General features: G+C 37.4%; 2 protein-coding genes across 2 annotated transcripts; one reads left to right on the top strand and one right to left on the bottom strand.

The window, feature by feature from the left end:
* Window positions 1–826: 826 nt before the first annotated feature.
* LOC109240722 (serine/threonine-protein kinase CDL1-like) lies at window positions 827–4,853 on the top strand. Its single transcript, XM_019407391.1, has 5 exons — window positions 827–1,202; window positions 1,928–2,181; window positions 2,377–2,566; window positions 2,672–3,063; window positions 4,236–4,853. The coding sequence occupies exons 1-5, from the start codon at window positions 1,085–1,087 to the stop codon at window positions 4,509–4,511; spliced, it is 1,230 nt and encodes a 409-aa protein (XP_019262936.1). The 5' UTR covers window positions 827–1,084; the 3' UTR covers window positions 4,512–4,853.
* A 1,355-nt stretch (window positions 4,854–6,208) lies between these two features.
* On the bottom strand, window positions 6,209–8,732 carry LOC109240721. The gene is made up of 3 exons (XM_019407390.1): window positions 7,739–8,732; window positions 6,511–7,053; window positions 6,209–6,436 (listed from the first exon to the last, which is right to left on the bottom strand). The coding sequence occupies exons 1-3, from the start codon at window positions 8,579–8,581 to the stop codon at window positions 6,338–6,340; spliced, it is 1,485 nt and encodes a 494-aa protein (XP_019262935.1). The 5' UTR covers window positions 8,582–8,732; the 3' UTR covers window positions 6,209–6,337.
* Between the last annotated feature and the right edge of the window lie 7,625 nt (window positions 8,733–16,357).

The raw sequence follows: 16,357 nt of genomic DNA, 5'->3' as shown, positions 1-16,357 counted from the left end.
GAAGTTCGACAGTTAAAAAATAAAAATTTCAACAAAAAATTCAGCTCTAGAGCTGAAGTTCGCTAGTTACAAACAAAAACTTCAGCTCTAGAGCTGAAGTTCGACAATTACAAAACAAAAACTTCAGCTCTAGAGTTGAAGCTTACAAACAAAAGCTTCAGCTCTAGAGCTGAAGTTCGCCAGTTACAAACAAAAACTTCAACTCTAGAGCTGAAGTTCGACAGTTAAAAAACAAAAACTTCAGCCCTAGAGCTGAAGCTTACAAACAAAAACTTCAGCTCTAGAGCTGAAGTTCGCTAGTTACAAACAAAAACTTCAACTCTAGAGCTGAAGTTCGATAGTTACAAAACAAAAACTTTAGCTCTAGAGCTGAACTTCAGGCCCAGCTACTAGAATGCTAAGTTTTGCGTGATTGTCTTTGCTACTTCAGCCCCGTATGCTGAAGTTATGCGAAAAAGCGGGTACGCTTGCAATTTTTTTTACAAAGCGGGCATAAGTTAAAACGTGACACAAAAAGCGGGTATAGATGCAAATGCCCCGAATCCGGATATAGTCGGGCTTCAATGCGGGTACCGAACACCGGGTGTGAAATAATTAAAAAAAAAAAAAAGCAATTATCACGTTGGTAAACAATTATACATTTAGTAGGTGAGTCAGCTCTGACGACAAGAAATGTTGATGTGACGCACTACATGATTTGACCAAAAAATCTAGGTAGTATTACGTGGCAACTAATCAGAGGATTAACCGTACCAGAAAAAAAAAAAATGTCATACATTTGCACCACAAAAACAAAACCCCAGAAAAAGACTACCTTGTTAATTAAGGAGAAAAAAAAACGTATAAAATGGTTAAGCTATATGTTCTCTCTCTAATTTTTCTCTTCTTTCTCTCTTTTTAAGGAAAAAACTGAGAGTTTTGTAACTCTTATTGATTATAAAATATAATTCTTCCATTCCTCATTTCCCTGTTGGGTTCTGTTTTTGAGAAAAAGAAGAGAGAAAAAGAATTAGGTACGTGTAGAAAAGTCATATTGAACAGAATATAGGCAGTTTCGTGGTTTTATAGATAGTTAAAAAAAATTATGGGTTGTTTCCCTTGTTCTGGAGATGGAGATACATCAATCAAGAAACCGGAGAGAAAAATAATTCATGCCAATAACCAATACAAAAGGGTTAATCATCAGCCTCAGCCTAAACAAGGTATGAGCTTTATACATGATTGATAAGTAAAGATTGTTCCTTTTTTGTGCATTTTGGAAATTTTAATGTGAATTTTTGCCAACAACTTTTGTTCTGATACAAAAGGGTTAATCATCTCCCGTTTTGTGAATTTTCCGTTTGTATTGATTTGATCGTATGTTTTTGTGGTTGCATGCATCTAATATTTGGCTAATCCTTTTAGAATAATTCTTATTGTTAGATCATAAATAGATGTAACATTTTAAAGTTCTATGTTCTGTATATCCATTTACATTTGGTTTCACGTTTTAAAAACCAATGGTTTGTTTATGCCTATTCTCTCTTTAGCATGTTTTATGGGATGTGAAATTCCTGATGTTCTTTGAAATTTCAATGGAAGGAATAAAAAGGTTGAATATTTGATGGGCATTTTGAATCAGGGTGTTGTGTTGTGTATTGAGCAACAATTGCAGACGTCATTTCTTGGTTTTTCTGAAATTTCCCATTTGTTTTTTTAAGAAAACTTGTTGGATATGGTTTGGACTTTGGATGGCGGTGTTTGAATTTGTTATTGTTTCTTCTCTTAATTTTGTCCTTTCTGTGTATGAATCTTTGTGTATTACAATGTGAGAATCTTTGCTGGAATCAGTATTTCGGCCATTTATTCCATGTGCTCTTTCAAATGAGGCCTCCTTCGTTTCAAACTCCCATGTTTTTGGTGCCTCTTGTTCTTTTGTGTGCCTTAGATACGCTGGTGGCTAGTCAATTTAAATTTGTGAAGAATGAGGAGGCTAAAGATGCAAACCGATCTACGTCTAGGAAAGAAGGGGATTATAGCAACAACACCCCTCCCACAGATGGAAAAACTGGTGGTGCTAAGGCGCAGCGGTTTAAATTTGATGAATTGGTAGCTGCAACAGATAGTTTCAAGGAAGATTACTTCTTGGGAGAAGGCGGTTTTGGCAAAGTATATAAAGGTCATTTGCTGGATACCAGTGAGGTCAGCTCAACTACATTCTTGTATTTTCCTTTAAAGGCTGCAATAAACAACAGGATTATTTGCATGTAACCTTTTTTATGAATTTATATCCCCTTCATTCTTGCAGTAAGTGAGTGGTTTAACATTAGGAATAATTGGTCTGTTCACTTAGGCCTGAGGATGTTTGTTCTTTAATATTTGTTTTTGCTAATGCAGATTGTCGCTATCAAACAACTCGATCCGTATGGATGTCAAGGAGTTAGGGAATTTGTTGTTGAAGTACAGACACTAAGTAAGGCTGACCACCCTAATCTTGTTAAACTAATTGGTTGTTGCGCCGAGGGAGATCAAAGGCTATTGGTCTATGAGTACATGCCTCTTGGTTCGTTGGAGGACCATTTGTATGGTATGTTATATGTAATTGTTTGCTTTTCATGTTACCTTCTTCCAATCTTAGCTCCCTCCATCCTGATAAACACGCCTGTTTCGTTTGCTCTTTCAATGTGTGCAGACCCCTGGCCAAATCAAAAACCACTTGATTGGAACACTAGAATGAAGATAGCTGCAGGTGCTGCAAGAGGCCTGGAATATTTACATGACAAGATGAAGCCTCCTATAATATATCGAGATCTCAAATGCTCCAATATTCTGCTTGACGACGGGTACCATCCAAAGTTATCTGATTTTGGCTTGGCTAAAGTGGGTCCTAGTGGAGACAAAACTCACGTTTCCACCAGAGTGATGGGCACATATGGATACTGTGCACCAGATTATGCTATGACTGGCCAACTGACTTTCAAATCTGATATCTATAGCTTTGGAGTTGTTCTTCTGGAGATAATCACAGGCAGGAGAGCAATTGATTATACAAAATCTGTTGCAGAGCAAAATCTGGTTGCTTGGGTGAGTTCCCTTTGTTTCTAATATCATTGCCATGTGATATGTTTTTGTGAGTTCTCCTTGCCTCCTAGCTACTTAATTGACCATCATTCTCATTTCTATACCTAAATGGATCTAAGAGGAAATCGATGTTACTAAACTACTTCCAATCAATTTGTTGTTATTTGTACAAGTCTTTCAGTCATTTTTATCAGAATGGAGGTCATCTGTGGTTTAAGAGGTATAAGAGGTTCTTGACCTTTAAAATATGGATATTTCTGCTTGAGAAAGTCGATATGCTTTTACTGGAATCATCTTTCATTTTTGGTACATTTAAGGTGTCCTGTATTGTTTGTTTGGGTAGTGCCCTTGGATTTTGATGTCCTTCTGTCTAGATTTTCCAAAATGCCTGTATTTGTTTTTACCAGCAATGGTTGGTTAGTGACGGCAGCCAATTTCAGAAAAAAATGCTTACCAAAAAAAAAAAAAAAAATTGGCTGCAAATGTCAACCTTATACGGTTATACCTTTTACTTCCACTACCTTCTCTTTTTCTTTTCATAGTAAACATTGTACATAGTTGGACAGCTAGGTGAATAAGCGCTAGAGCAAACGTTCCATTTAATCTAGAGTGCTTAATGTGAGAGATTAAAAGGGATCATTCTTTTATGACTCATAAAAAGTTGTTGTACATTTCTTACAAACTTGTAGAACCGTACAGTGCCAATTTGGAACAGAATACTGCTTTAAGGAGTAGATGTCTGTTGATATAGTGTAAACATGCATATTCCTGTCTGTCTTGCCCAATTCTGGGGCATAGCAATATCAGAGAAACTGCTGAATTAATTCCAGTTGCTGCACTTTAATTTTGTTTTGTCGGATGATTATGTTGTTATCTGTGTATGTTTGCAAATCAAATTTACGCGTTGTTTCCTGATAGAAGAAAACAAAGTGCTTTGTTAACATTATGACACCTCATTCAAGATTTGAGATTAGTCGGGAGGGAACTAAGGCGAGCCTTATTGAACTTGTGCATATATGCTAATGAATCCTTCATTGTCGGCTCGGCTCTGTTACCATGTTGAAGTGTGTGACCACCTCATGTAAAAGCTTAAACTATTAGTGGAGGGTACAGTTCTTTTTTTTTTTTTTTTTTTTTTTTTTTAATTTTCAAGAGATGCCACTCTTCTTTTGCAGGCAAGACCATTATTCAAAGACAGGAAGAAATTCTACAAGATGGCAGATCCAGCACTTGAAGGTCATTATCCAATTAGGAGCTTATACCAAGCTCTTGCAATTGCTGCAATGTGTGTCCAGGAACAACCTAATATGCGTCCTCCCATTGTTGACATCGTCACTGCTTTGAACTACCTTGCCTCCCAAAAGTATGACCCCGAAACCGAGCCTCCTGTCCGAAAGTCCACCAAAAGTCAATCTTTTCACAAATCTAAAACAGATGAAGAATCCTGGTAATGGTGATGGACATGATAACAACAGAGCTTGAGGACTAAAACAAGAGAAAAACACACAAAGTTACGTGGTTGTCATCTTTTTTGTGTCACATAAATTACAGGTGCAGATTTAAAATCATATAATGGACATAATAAAGATGTCCTATGGCACAATCTTCTGTATATCCTACAGTCCCCAACTTATATGGCACTATGGTGTAAATCCAAGTTCCACTTTATAGTATATATGTAAAAACTCGACGCTTCAATGATATACTAGAATAACAATAGTTATGTCTCAATCCCAGGTATTTTGTATTGTGAGGATTCATCATGAATAGAATAGTTTTTATGATGGCTGTCAGCTTGTCGGAGCTCTCCTCTTTTTTTCTGGCTTCAAACTGGCAATGAGTAAACTTTTTAACAGAAAATTCTTCAATGTTGTCGATAAACTGCTCGATTTTATTATCTTTATTTTAAAAAATAAATAAATTAAAGAAACATTAAATTTAACCTTGAAATCGGACAGTTTCACAAAAAGGAAGAAAATAGATGTCACATAAAATTAGAGACAAGGGGCAAAAACATCATATTCTGATGACTGAAAGAATCATTTCACCTGCGAAAATGAATCATCCAAGAAGGATATTAACAGCTTGAAATTCCTATCATCCTCTAAGAGTCAATCCATATACAGAATGTGAACAATGAAACTGCAGCAGACACGATGAGCAATATTGTGGAACATTGAATGGGGTTGATCAAAATGACCAAAATTGAAAATTTAATGAAACGTCCCCATAACATGATGAGCAATATTGTTATGGGTTCTTATTAGTTCCTCTTGAGGTCTCCACAGATATGAAGTGAGATTTGAGATAAGAAATGGAAAAATAATTATGCTCTACGACATTCCTCTGTATCCGAATGATAACCACCTTCATTTTGCAATTATGGAATCATCAAATAATACTAGCTTTTTGTTTGTTATTATTGCTCATTGACTCTGTAAATAGGTGTCTCTTAGGGTGAATTCATTTAGAAAAGGTAGTCTAGAGTTTTCCCATTTTTATTCCGTTTGATCTGTTCCATTCGGCGGATGCACAGTGGTACTTACGGGTTCAATTGAACCCATAACTTTCGACACAGAGTAGAAATTTATGTGAAAAAATACATTAAAACTGCAAAAATAATAGATTTGAACCCATAACTTTAAAAATGTAATGGGTTCAATGTTAAATTTTTTAAAAGTTAAACCCACAGAGTCTAAATCCTAGATCCGCCTTTGCCAAACCGGACAAGTAACATGAAAGTACCGAGCAGGAATTACTATTGTTTCAACCAGGATTAGTGGGCAATGTCTCAACTATACTGAAAAGTCATTCCTTCATTTCTGGATTCTCTTTGTTCCTAAAAATCATTCTTAGTAGTTCCTAAGGATGCAATTTTTGCATCTGGATCATTGTTGATCACAGCAGTTGGTGAAAATTGTTGAAGAAATTTGTGTTATTATCTCTATGTTTTATATTCTGATTGTACTTTCCCAAGTATTTTCTGGACATGTTTAGGTTGGAATTTAACTTTTCATGAGGTTAACATAGCTTTGCAGTATGTTGGTTAAAATATGTATATTGCTTTTACTAGCTGAAGCAAAATACATTTAGGCTATCCACTGTGTGTTAGTCTAGTATAGCTTATGTACGCTTTCTAGTACTAGCATCATTTAAGTTGCAAAATTATAAAATTTTCTGTTCTCAACATAGAATATTTAAATTCCTCCTATCCTAATCTACAGCTGATGAGTACAAAAAAATAGAGTAAGAAAAACTATAGCCCTCCTTCTAACAGCTACATTTCACTGGTTTCACCTTTTCCGCAACTGTCTACCCGAATGTACAAATTGGAGTTGTTTGATGGTAGAACTTTACAACAATCCCTTCTCGGTGCCTGCAAATCATAATATAATCCACTTAGTACATAGTCCTTAGGGATCAATCTTCAGAAATTTCACGACAACTTACTTTTCGCCAACGATCGTTATCGGGCTTTTTCAAGACAACAATGGCGTTGATATTCTCAGGTGACTCAATTTTCCACCTGCAATAAGGATACGACTCTCTATGACGATGGTAAATCCCAACGATCTGATTTTTGCTTCGATCAAATTTGGCTGCGCTAATGTAGTACACGAAAGGCTTCTGGCACGGGTGCTTGGTCACAGGCCTAGTGTTGAATGCATAGGCTGTGTAATCAGCTCTTTTGTACCAGTTAAGAAATGTTCTTGTGGGCATTTCTAATTCTCTAGGAGAGATATTACCCCTTGTGATCTGAACCACATAGCCCCATGACACTGAAATAGACCAGTATTTTTGCTTGTCGTAGCAGATTGACTGTTGCATTATGCTGGCTGTATCATATTTCATCGATTCAAAAAGGCGTTGGAGTCCATCAACTCTGCTCATTCTTGGGATTATAGGATCCACTACATCAAGATGGTGAATTGATACTAGAGGTGTTACAGGATGTGCTCCCAATAGGCCTAGCAAGTTCCCATACACATCATACTATACTACCACAAAGAAAAATTCATCAACTTCAGTGAAAGTACTCTTATATGACGCATAGAAAAATGATGTACAATAATAATTTTCACTAAGGAGTTGATGATCAGAGAATGAAATGAGAGTGAGTTTCTTATTTACTTGGATTGTTTGGTGTCATGGCTCTGGGATCAAATATTATTGTTGCATAGCCTAGTAATGCATGAAACTTTGGTTATGACTCTGATGAACAATTTGAATTAAACGCGTAAAGACGTTTTACGCTATCAATCTACTTTTCTCAGTTATAGCAACTTATTTATGTTATCAAATTAGGATTACTATAAACAATTACATGTTATTTTAAGTAATATCAAAAAAATTCTATATTGTCAATGCACAAAAATTAAACTCTTGGAACAATACCAGAATAACTAGTTTGGGTACATATATGCTCCAAATAATGTGGTCGAAAAACAAGACTTACATCCAATTAACATGGATCAAGAATGATCATTGAAGCCTTTATTTCCAGATTATTAATTCCACTTATTATGGAAGGTTACCTATAGTTATCTTTTAAACGACCTGATAGTGCAAAAAATCTTTTACACTATTAGTGCATAGAAGTTAAACTGTATAAACGATACAAAAGGAAGAGCTTGTGTATGATCCAAATAAAAACAAGAATTTCATTCAATTAAATTACCTGATGAAATCCAGGTTCTCGAGTAAGAGGGACACCAAGCTCAGCCATACAAGCTTGAATTCGATCATCACTTCCATATAATCCAGGGTATCGCTGAATGCAACGATCTTGAATTTTCTCTAACTCTTTTGCCAATGGATAACTAATAGCAAATCCACCCCCACCATAAGCCATGGCATATGAGAAAAATATGTTCTGAATATGACTTTCTGAAGAGCTCCCAATGTAATAATACTGGTTATGATCATATTTCGAAAGCACTCTCACAACATTATCCACAGCAAAAACTGTGTCATCATCTCCCATTACAAACCATCTCACATCTTTAAGACCTAACCTTAATGTCTCCGAAACCACACGTGAAATCCTAAGAGCTGATCTGCTCCCTTGTCGATTCGTGTAAAGAAACTTAGTTGTGTTCCCTGAAATACGAATTTCAGGTAAGCCTTCATTTTTCTTGATTGTAACATTTTTGTCTAACCAAACTACACCCCTCATTTCCCCTGGCTTCCACCATAATTTTATGTACTCTTTTCTTTTATCCCACAAATTCGAAGACGCTGCGATTCCAAATACAATGTGTTGTAGACCTGTTTCAGGCTCCCCTGAATTTTCGTGAAAAGATGAGTTTTTGGAATGAGAAGGTGGAGGTGGAGGGAGAGAAAAAGCTTCTTTTGTGGATAAGTCTGAGGAAGAATTGGTACATTCAGAATCTTTATTGAGAATTAAGGTGAAAGAGTAAAGAAGATAGATGATTAACAAGGTGATAAATAGCCAAGTTACAGTTTTGCGAAGGTAGCTGAGGCCAAATGCCGGTCGTTGAGAAGAAGAAGAAGAAGTCATTATTATTATTGCTCCAACGACTCATTAAGTTTGTTTGTTTTAGAGTTTCAAAGTGTTATGGTGCTGAATTCCCTGTTGAGTAGAAGCGGTAGAGTAGGAGGAAGAAGAAAGTGAGTGATGGAGAAGGAGATTGGATTGAGAGGTGCTCGGATCTAATTTGGTAGGAGAGGAAGCGAGGGATTTTCTCAAGTTTGTTTCATGAACACTTTTTTTTTTTTTTTTAAATTCTAAATAAAAAAATCATATAAATAATTGAATATGTAAGAGGTGATTAAGTAGCATGCACAAATATTTAATTAGCTGTTGTCTGAATTGTACTTTCCATAATGAACTCCCAACAAATGTCTCATCGATTAAGACCACCATGGCATGTGATCTTTCTCTTGGATGACCCTCATACAATTTCCCCAACACTTAATTAGTTGAAAAATGAAGTTAAAATATATTGGAGAGAGTTTGACAGTGTAATTATAAATTAAGTAATTTATAATGTAATTACAACTCACTTTTAAGTAGGAGTAATTGGTAATTACAGGCCAATTTCTATGATAAGAATTAAATGGTAATTATCCTGCTAGCATTTATTAAACCACACTAAAAGTGGCATAGTTACATAGTCTCAAAGATGTGAAACGAACACCCTTTACCGAAAAATTATATTATTGATATATGCCAAATAACACCTTTATGGGTATATAATATATTCTAAACATCCTTGAAACAATTGAGAAAGGTAGGCTAGAGTAGCGACAAAGAGTGTTCAAATTTAGTTGGAGTTCATGAGTTTAAATCCCTATGTTAACATTTCATCTGCCTATTTAATTTTTCAAAACTAAACGAGGACCACATTGGTCTATTCGACTCTTTTTTTTTAATCTAAAATTTTCCTAATAATAACTCTTCAAGCTTAATATTTGTGTAGAAACAAACCAGCAATCTTAAAAGTAATTTTTAAACTAATAGTTATTTATTAAATAAATTTTATAAATTAAATTCAAGCATTACAAATAAAATTAACAAAAAGATTTCTACAATCTCTCGACTCTCTCTTTCTTTTGGTCCTATGTTTACTTTTATTATAGAATTTCTATTGTTGTTTTATGTTAGTTTTAATTTATAAAATTAGTTCTATTATAAAGTATTTTTATGGTTTAGCTAATGCGTGTTTTGATTTAAAATTTCAATGCATCCATTCATGTAAAAATAGCATGGGTTAGCCAGTTTACGGACTGGTCATTCAAAAATAGCCAGCGTTTGCAAAGTCATTGAAAAATAGTCACTATTTTGCTGCAACACAAAAAGTTCCAGTATAATACACTGGAGATCGGTGCACCTGTGTATGAATTTCCAGCATATTATGCTGGAACTCCAACACGCGGAAAGTTCCAACATAATATACTGGAGATTGGAGCACCTGTATATGAACTTCCAGCATATTATGTTGGACCGGTATATTATACTAGAATTCTAGTATATTATGCTGGAAGTCCAGTATATTATACTGGAGTTCCAGTATATTATGCTGGAGTATTTTCCGAATTTTGAACAGTGCTTTCGTTCAGATTATCTTTACATGAAAAGTGGCTAAATTTCGGTTACTTTTGAAACTTTATCTATTTTTGAATGATCACTTATAAATCTAGCTATTTTTAAATTTCTACCATAAAAAATTATTGGCTTCTTTATAGTGAGAACACCTTTAGCAAAGTTCCTGTCTAGCCACCGTTAACACTAATAATGTAAAAGCCATTTGCACTATTGTACATATCAATATAATTATTGACATCGATGTACATATATCAACACATGCAGTTTGTTGTTAGTGTTGTATGGACAATGTAATTTGCGAAAGAAAGTCAATCACAGTACATGCTTTCATGCCTAGGTGGATCTCATGAGATTTAAAATTAGTTGTCACGGCCCAGAATTTCCACCTTCGGGACCGTGATGACAACATTTCACTTGCTAGGCAAGCGAACGTTAGAATAGTTTTAAGCCATTTTTAACAATTCAGATTAAATAATAACCAAGAAACTAAATAAACTGAAATAGAGTGAGAAAACCATAACAAAAGCGATATCTAGATGCAATCCCAAAACTGGTGTCACAAGTACAAGAGCGAGTAGAACATTACAAATAAAAGTCTGAATGAAAGCATAACTATCTGAAATACCGTAAACTGCTAGAGAGATATGAAAAGGGACTTCAGGCTTGCGGACTGTCACGACCCAAACCGATGGGCCGCGACGGGTGCGCCGAGTCCTACCTGTCGAACACCCTTAAGCATGCGTTTAAGATATAAACATGAATAATATATGCGAGGGAAACCTGTCCAAAAGACATATGTATATATACATGCGAAAATACAATGGGGCGAGCCGGCAAGGCTACTATAGACAACTATATACCCAAAACTGGAAGCAGACAAGGCCACATACTATCCAACTATACATAACTGTCTACAGACCTCTAAGAGAAATACAACTGTACAAAGACGGGACTGAGCCACGTCATATATATATATATATATATATATACAAGCATATCGTACCAAAATCAAAAGCAGCTCCGGATCAAGTGGAGCACGCCATCTCTCGCTGATCAAGAATCCTAAGAAGTGGGACCGTCGACTTGCCTACCTACACATGCGGGCATGAAACGCACGCCTCGGAAAAATAGGGCATCAGTACGAATAATGTACTGAGTATCTAAGGCATGTAAATAAGAACATAAGAGACATAGATGAAACATGGAATAAGGAATTCCGCCTGTAAGTTTACATAACTTTGCAAATCCTGAAACAATTATAACATCATGAACGTGCGTGTAAATGTCGTGGCATACATAGGTATAGGTGTACATAACATCATCAAGCCTCTGAGGGCAACCCATCATATCATCTCGGCCACTGTGGGTAAAATCATCAACATATACTAACTGATCAGGTGGTGGTGCGTATATAATGCGGTAACCTTTTTCCATATCCCATATACATATATTTGCATATATATGCGTATATAACGCCATCTGGTCATGGGTCAGTGTAAATGAATGTAATGCATGATAAGTAGGTCAGTAAAATCCTTCATATATAAACAAATTGAACATGAAAACATTAATAATTATTTTAAGATCTTTTCACAGTTTTAGGGGAGAAGTAGTTCAAGATATATATAAGTAATAAACATCTCTCGTGTAATTTTTGTATTTAAGATTAAAAAGTAAAAGTAAGATCCTTTATATTATTCATATGAGAGTTTGTAGTATGTAAACTTTATGTTTACATGTTGACCAATGATTGCCCGATGACTATACCATATTCTGTTCAAAGTTGACATTTGATTAACATTAATATACTAAAATTATATTTTTTGTGTCATAAGACCATGAAAGCCGTTGATTAATATCATGAAGTAAACTTTATCAACTTACGTATTTTTTGAAACCCATGAACAGACGAAAGAATAATAGGACACATGGAGAATTAAGAACATAGGCACCTCTAATACTTCTATGAATAGAGCCATTATGGAAGCTGTGCATTTTCTCGTTTCGTTCATGTCGTACAGATCATGCCAAAAAAAAGGAAGGGCTTAGCCTTAACATACCCGGAGTAGGGAAAATCCGTATAATATTCTTGGAAAAGATTGCACCGTACTCCTTTAGAACCGCAAAATTTTACGTAGCTACAGTTCTAACAATTCTTGTTGGAATTGTGTGGTTGCATGTAACGACCCGACCGGTCGTTTTGAGCTTTTGCACTTTGATCGTCAATTCTCAGGCATGACTTGCCCCGTGTAATGTATTATGACTAATGTAGATCGTTGGTTTTGGTTTTCACGAAAAATTTGGAATGAATTTGAAAGAACAGTTTCAGCTGAAAGCTTGGAATTTGAAAGGTTTGACCAAGAGTTGACTTATTTGTATACGAGCTCGGATCAGAGTTTTTATGATTTGGTTAGCTTCGCTGGGTGATTTATGACTTAGGAGCGTGATCGGAATTAGTTTTGGAAGTCCGGTGTAAAATTAGGCTTGAATTGGCGAAGTTAGTATTTTGGCGATTTTCGGTTGATATGTGAGATTTTGATCCGGGAGTCGGAATGGAATTCCGAGAGTTGCTATAGCTTCGTTATGTGATTTGTGATGTGTGCGCAAAATTTCGGGTCATTCGGACATCGTTTGGTTGGGTTTTTGATCAAATGCGTGTTTCGGAAGTTTTAGAAGAACTTAGGCTTGAATTCGATGAGTTTTGAGTAATTTGATGTTGTTTGAGGTATTTTGATGATTGGAGAAAGTTTGAATAATGTTTTAGGATGCATTGATGCTTTTGGTTGAGGTCCCGGGGGCCTCGGGGTGATTTCGGGTGGCTAACGGGAGGTTTTGGGACTTAAGATGTTGCAAAAAATTTGCAGGTCAGTGCTGCAGGGTTTTGCTCTATGCGATCGTAGGAGAGGCATTGCGATCGCATAGGAGGATTTTGAGGGGGTTGTTGGTTGTTCAATGCGAACGCATAAGGAGGCATGCGATCGCACAGTGTAAGTTGATCTGGGATTTTGAGGAGAAATTTATTGTATGCGATCGCAGGTGTTGGTGTGCGATCGCATAGGCCATGGGAGTTGTGCATTGCAATCGCGTTGGTGTAATTGCGATCGCACAGTGTTAAATTTGGAGAGGGGAATTTTTTGCATTGCAATCGCAATCCTTGGGCTGCGATCGCATATAAGGAAAATATATAGCTGGGCAGATTGTTTTAAAAGCTCATTTTCGCGATTTTGGGTCATTTTTCCTCCATGGTTGATCATTTTGAGAGCTTCTTGGTGGAGATTAAAGAGGGATTCAAGGGGAATCGATTGGAGGTAAGATTTTTGATCTCAATACTCGTTTTTATTGTGAAATTCACCTAGAAATTCATGGAAACTAAGCCAAAAATTGAAGAACTAGGGCTTGAGATTGTGAAATTTGATTTGGGGATTTGATGGGCCATTTGAGCTCGGATTTGAGAGTTCTTGGTATGTATGAACTCGTGAGGAGATAAGGAATGTATTGATGTAAAATTTTCTGATCTTCGAGAAGTGGGCCCGGGGCTCGGGTTTTGCTAATTTCGAGATTTTTGATATTTTTCGATTGTTTTCGATTGGGTATTGTTCCCTTAGCCTATTGTGATGTATTCGCTCTGATTTTGGATAGATTCGACGCGCGTGGAGGCCAATTTGAGAGGCAAAGGCGTCGCGAGCTAGAGATTTTGCCGGTTCGAGGTGAGTAATGATTGTAAATGATATCCTGAGGGTTTGAAACCCCGGATTGCACATCATAGTGCTATATTAAGGTGACTTGCACGCCGGATAGCGAGCGTGGGGTAGAGCACCGTTGGGGATTGTGACTTGGTCCGTCCCGATTGATGATTTTACCGCGTAATTGACTGAAACTTATTTGCTATCATCATGATTTGGGCTGATTGCCATATTTGGGCTTCGTGCCAATTATTTGAACCCTTCGGGGATTTTTATCACTGTTTTCTCACTATTTTGATATACTACTTGAACTCAGTCCTGTTGATTATACTGTTTTACAAACTCAGCCGCTTTATTTGAACTTTGAAACCTAAATGATATTTCCGCTGTTGTTTGGGCTGAGCACTACTATTTTATTGATGCCTGAGGGGCTTATGAGGTTTTCTGGACTGAGTGAGGCCGAGGGCCATATGTAAGGAGGCTTTCAGGCCTCGAGTGTGAGTGAGGAGGCTTTCAGGCCTCGAGTGTGATGTGAGGAGGCTTTCAGGCCTCGAGTGTGATGTGAGGAGGCTTTCAGGCCTCGAGTGTGATGTGAGGAAGCTTTCAGGCCTCGAGTGTGATCTGAGGAGGCTTTCAGGCCTTATGTTATATGCCACGAGGTGGCTTGATATTGTGCTTGGGCCGTAAGGGGCCCCTCCCGGAGTCTGCACACCCCTAGTGAGCGCCGCCGACGATATATGGATCGGACTGCACGCCGGAGCGAGTTGTGGATCGGGCTGCACGCCGCAGCGGTAACTATATAATACTGTTCTAAGAATGATTTGAGAGAGAGAGCCCGAGGGGCTGAGAGTGTTTCTGAGAGTGAGCCCGAGGGGCTGGTACTGTTTTGAGATATTGCCCGAGGGGCGAACTTTTATGTGCTCATCTTGCATATTTACTTGCCTTTTTACCTGTTATACTGTGATATTTGTGCCCGAGGGGCGGTTTTTCTGTGCTTATCGACACTAACTGTTTTGAAATCATTTCGTAACTGTTGGAAAGATCATTTTAAAAAGAGATTTAAACTAACCCAAGAGATTTCCAAAGATTTCACAGCTTCACTATTTTCTTTTCTAAAAGGATTGTACCCTGCTTCTATACAGCATGATGGTCTGCTTTACGTGATTTCTTACTGCTCAGTTGTTATTTACCTTTATTACTCACTGAGTTGGAGTACTCACTTTACTCCCTGCACCTCGTGTGCAGATGCAGGTATCTATTCACCCGGCAGCGGGTTTTGGCCGATCAGAGGCAGAGTTATATGAGTTAAGGAGGTGACTGCCAGCGTTCGCAGCACCATGTTTTCTCTCTTTTTTTCATTATTCCGGTTTTGTATATTTTAGACCTTGTAGTGGATTTACATTCTGATAGATGCTCGTGACTTGTGACACCCCGATTAGGGCTGTGTGGGGTTGAAATTCCGCTACTTAATATTATTAAGTCATATTTAAGCTGTTATTCATGTTTAATCTATTTTTGCAAAGACGAGTTGGGTAGTTGGCTGGCCTCGTCTTCACGAGAGGCGCCATCACGACCAGTGCGGGGTTTGGGTCGTGACAAGTTGGTATCAGAGCCTAGGTTACTAGGTCTCACGAGTCATGAGCAGGTTTAGTAGTCTCGCGGATCGGTACGAAGACGTCTGTATTTATCCTCGAGAGGCTGCAGAACCTTTAGGAAAACTTCACATTCTTGAATTCTTATCATGCGTCCTTGATTCAGCTTGAAAAGAATCTCTTGAAATTCCTTCCACGCGTTTGTATGCGCGCATGAGCGCTCAGTATCAGATGTGCCTTGATGGCTTGTGATTCCCCGATCAAGGGGCGAGATGTGATCTCTATGAGTTTGATGTTGGGCTAGTCTGGAGGACTTGGGGCCGGATTTTTGCCTATGGCTTGAGCACTGAGGTGCTGATTGTGTGAATAGGTGTTTTGAACTTATATGTTCGGTATTGTCCTTATTAGTGGAAGTGACGGCTGAGTAGCTATGTAAAGAGTGTATTAGTACTGCGAGATGTATCTATGTGACTTGGAAGTGACGAGGAAGGTCTGCTAGATGGTAGATGAACTATTAAGTGTATAATTTCCATTGTGATTGGATGTGTAGCTCCGAGTTATGGGCGCGTGAAGAATCCTTCGTGTCTCCTAGATGGGAGTGAAGTAAACTTTATGTTGCGGTATGAGTTCAGACTCAGGAAGACTAAGTGGCTGTGTAATGTGTATGACAGTGGAAGGTATACGGAAATGCTATATTGAGGCGAAGCACGTGGGTTATTTCCCGCGGAGTGTTCCGAAGTGGTGTGATCCTTATGTGTATGTTAGAAGGTCTCATGTGTAATGGAAGGGTACGGGTTAAAATTTGAGATTTTGGATTACTTAAGAGAGTGGGCTTAACTGTTGCGGGGATGAATGCGAGAATTGCAGGAGAGTTACAGTACGGGATGATCTATGTTTTCACAACTTATAAATGATTTGAGTTTAATCTCGCTATGGTATGTTGGCATCAAAAG

This window comes from Nicotiana attenuata, unplaced genomic scaffold (genome assembly GCF_001879085.1).
Source record: "Nicotiana attenuata strain UT unplaced genomic scaffold, NIATTr2, whole genome shotgun sequence".
Classification (NCBI taxonomy): domain Eukaryota; kingdom Viridiplantae; phylum Streptophyta; class Magnoliopsida; order Solanales; family Solanaceae; genus Nicotiana; species Nicotiana attenuata.
This window is presented reverse-complemented; position numbering and strand designations above follow the sequence as displayed.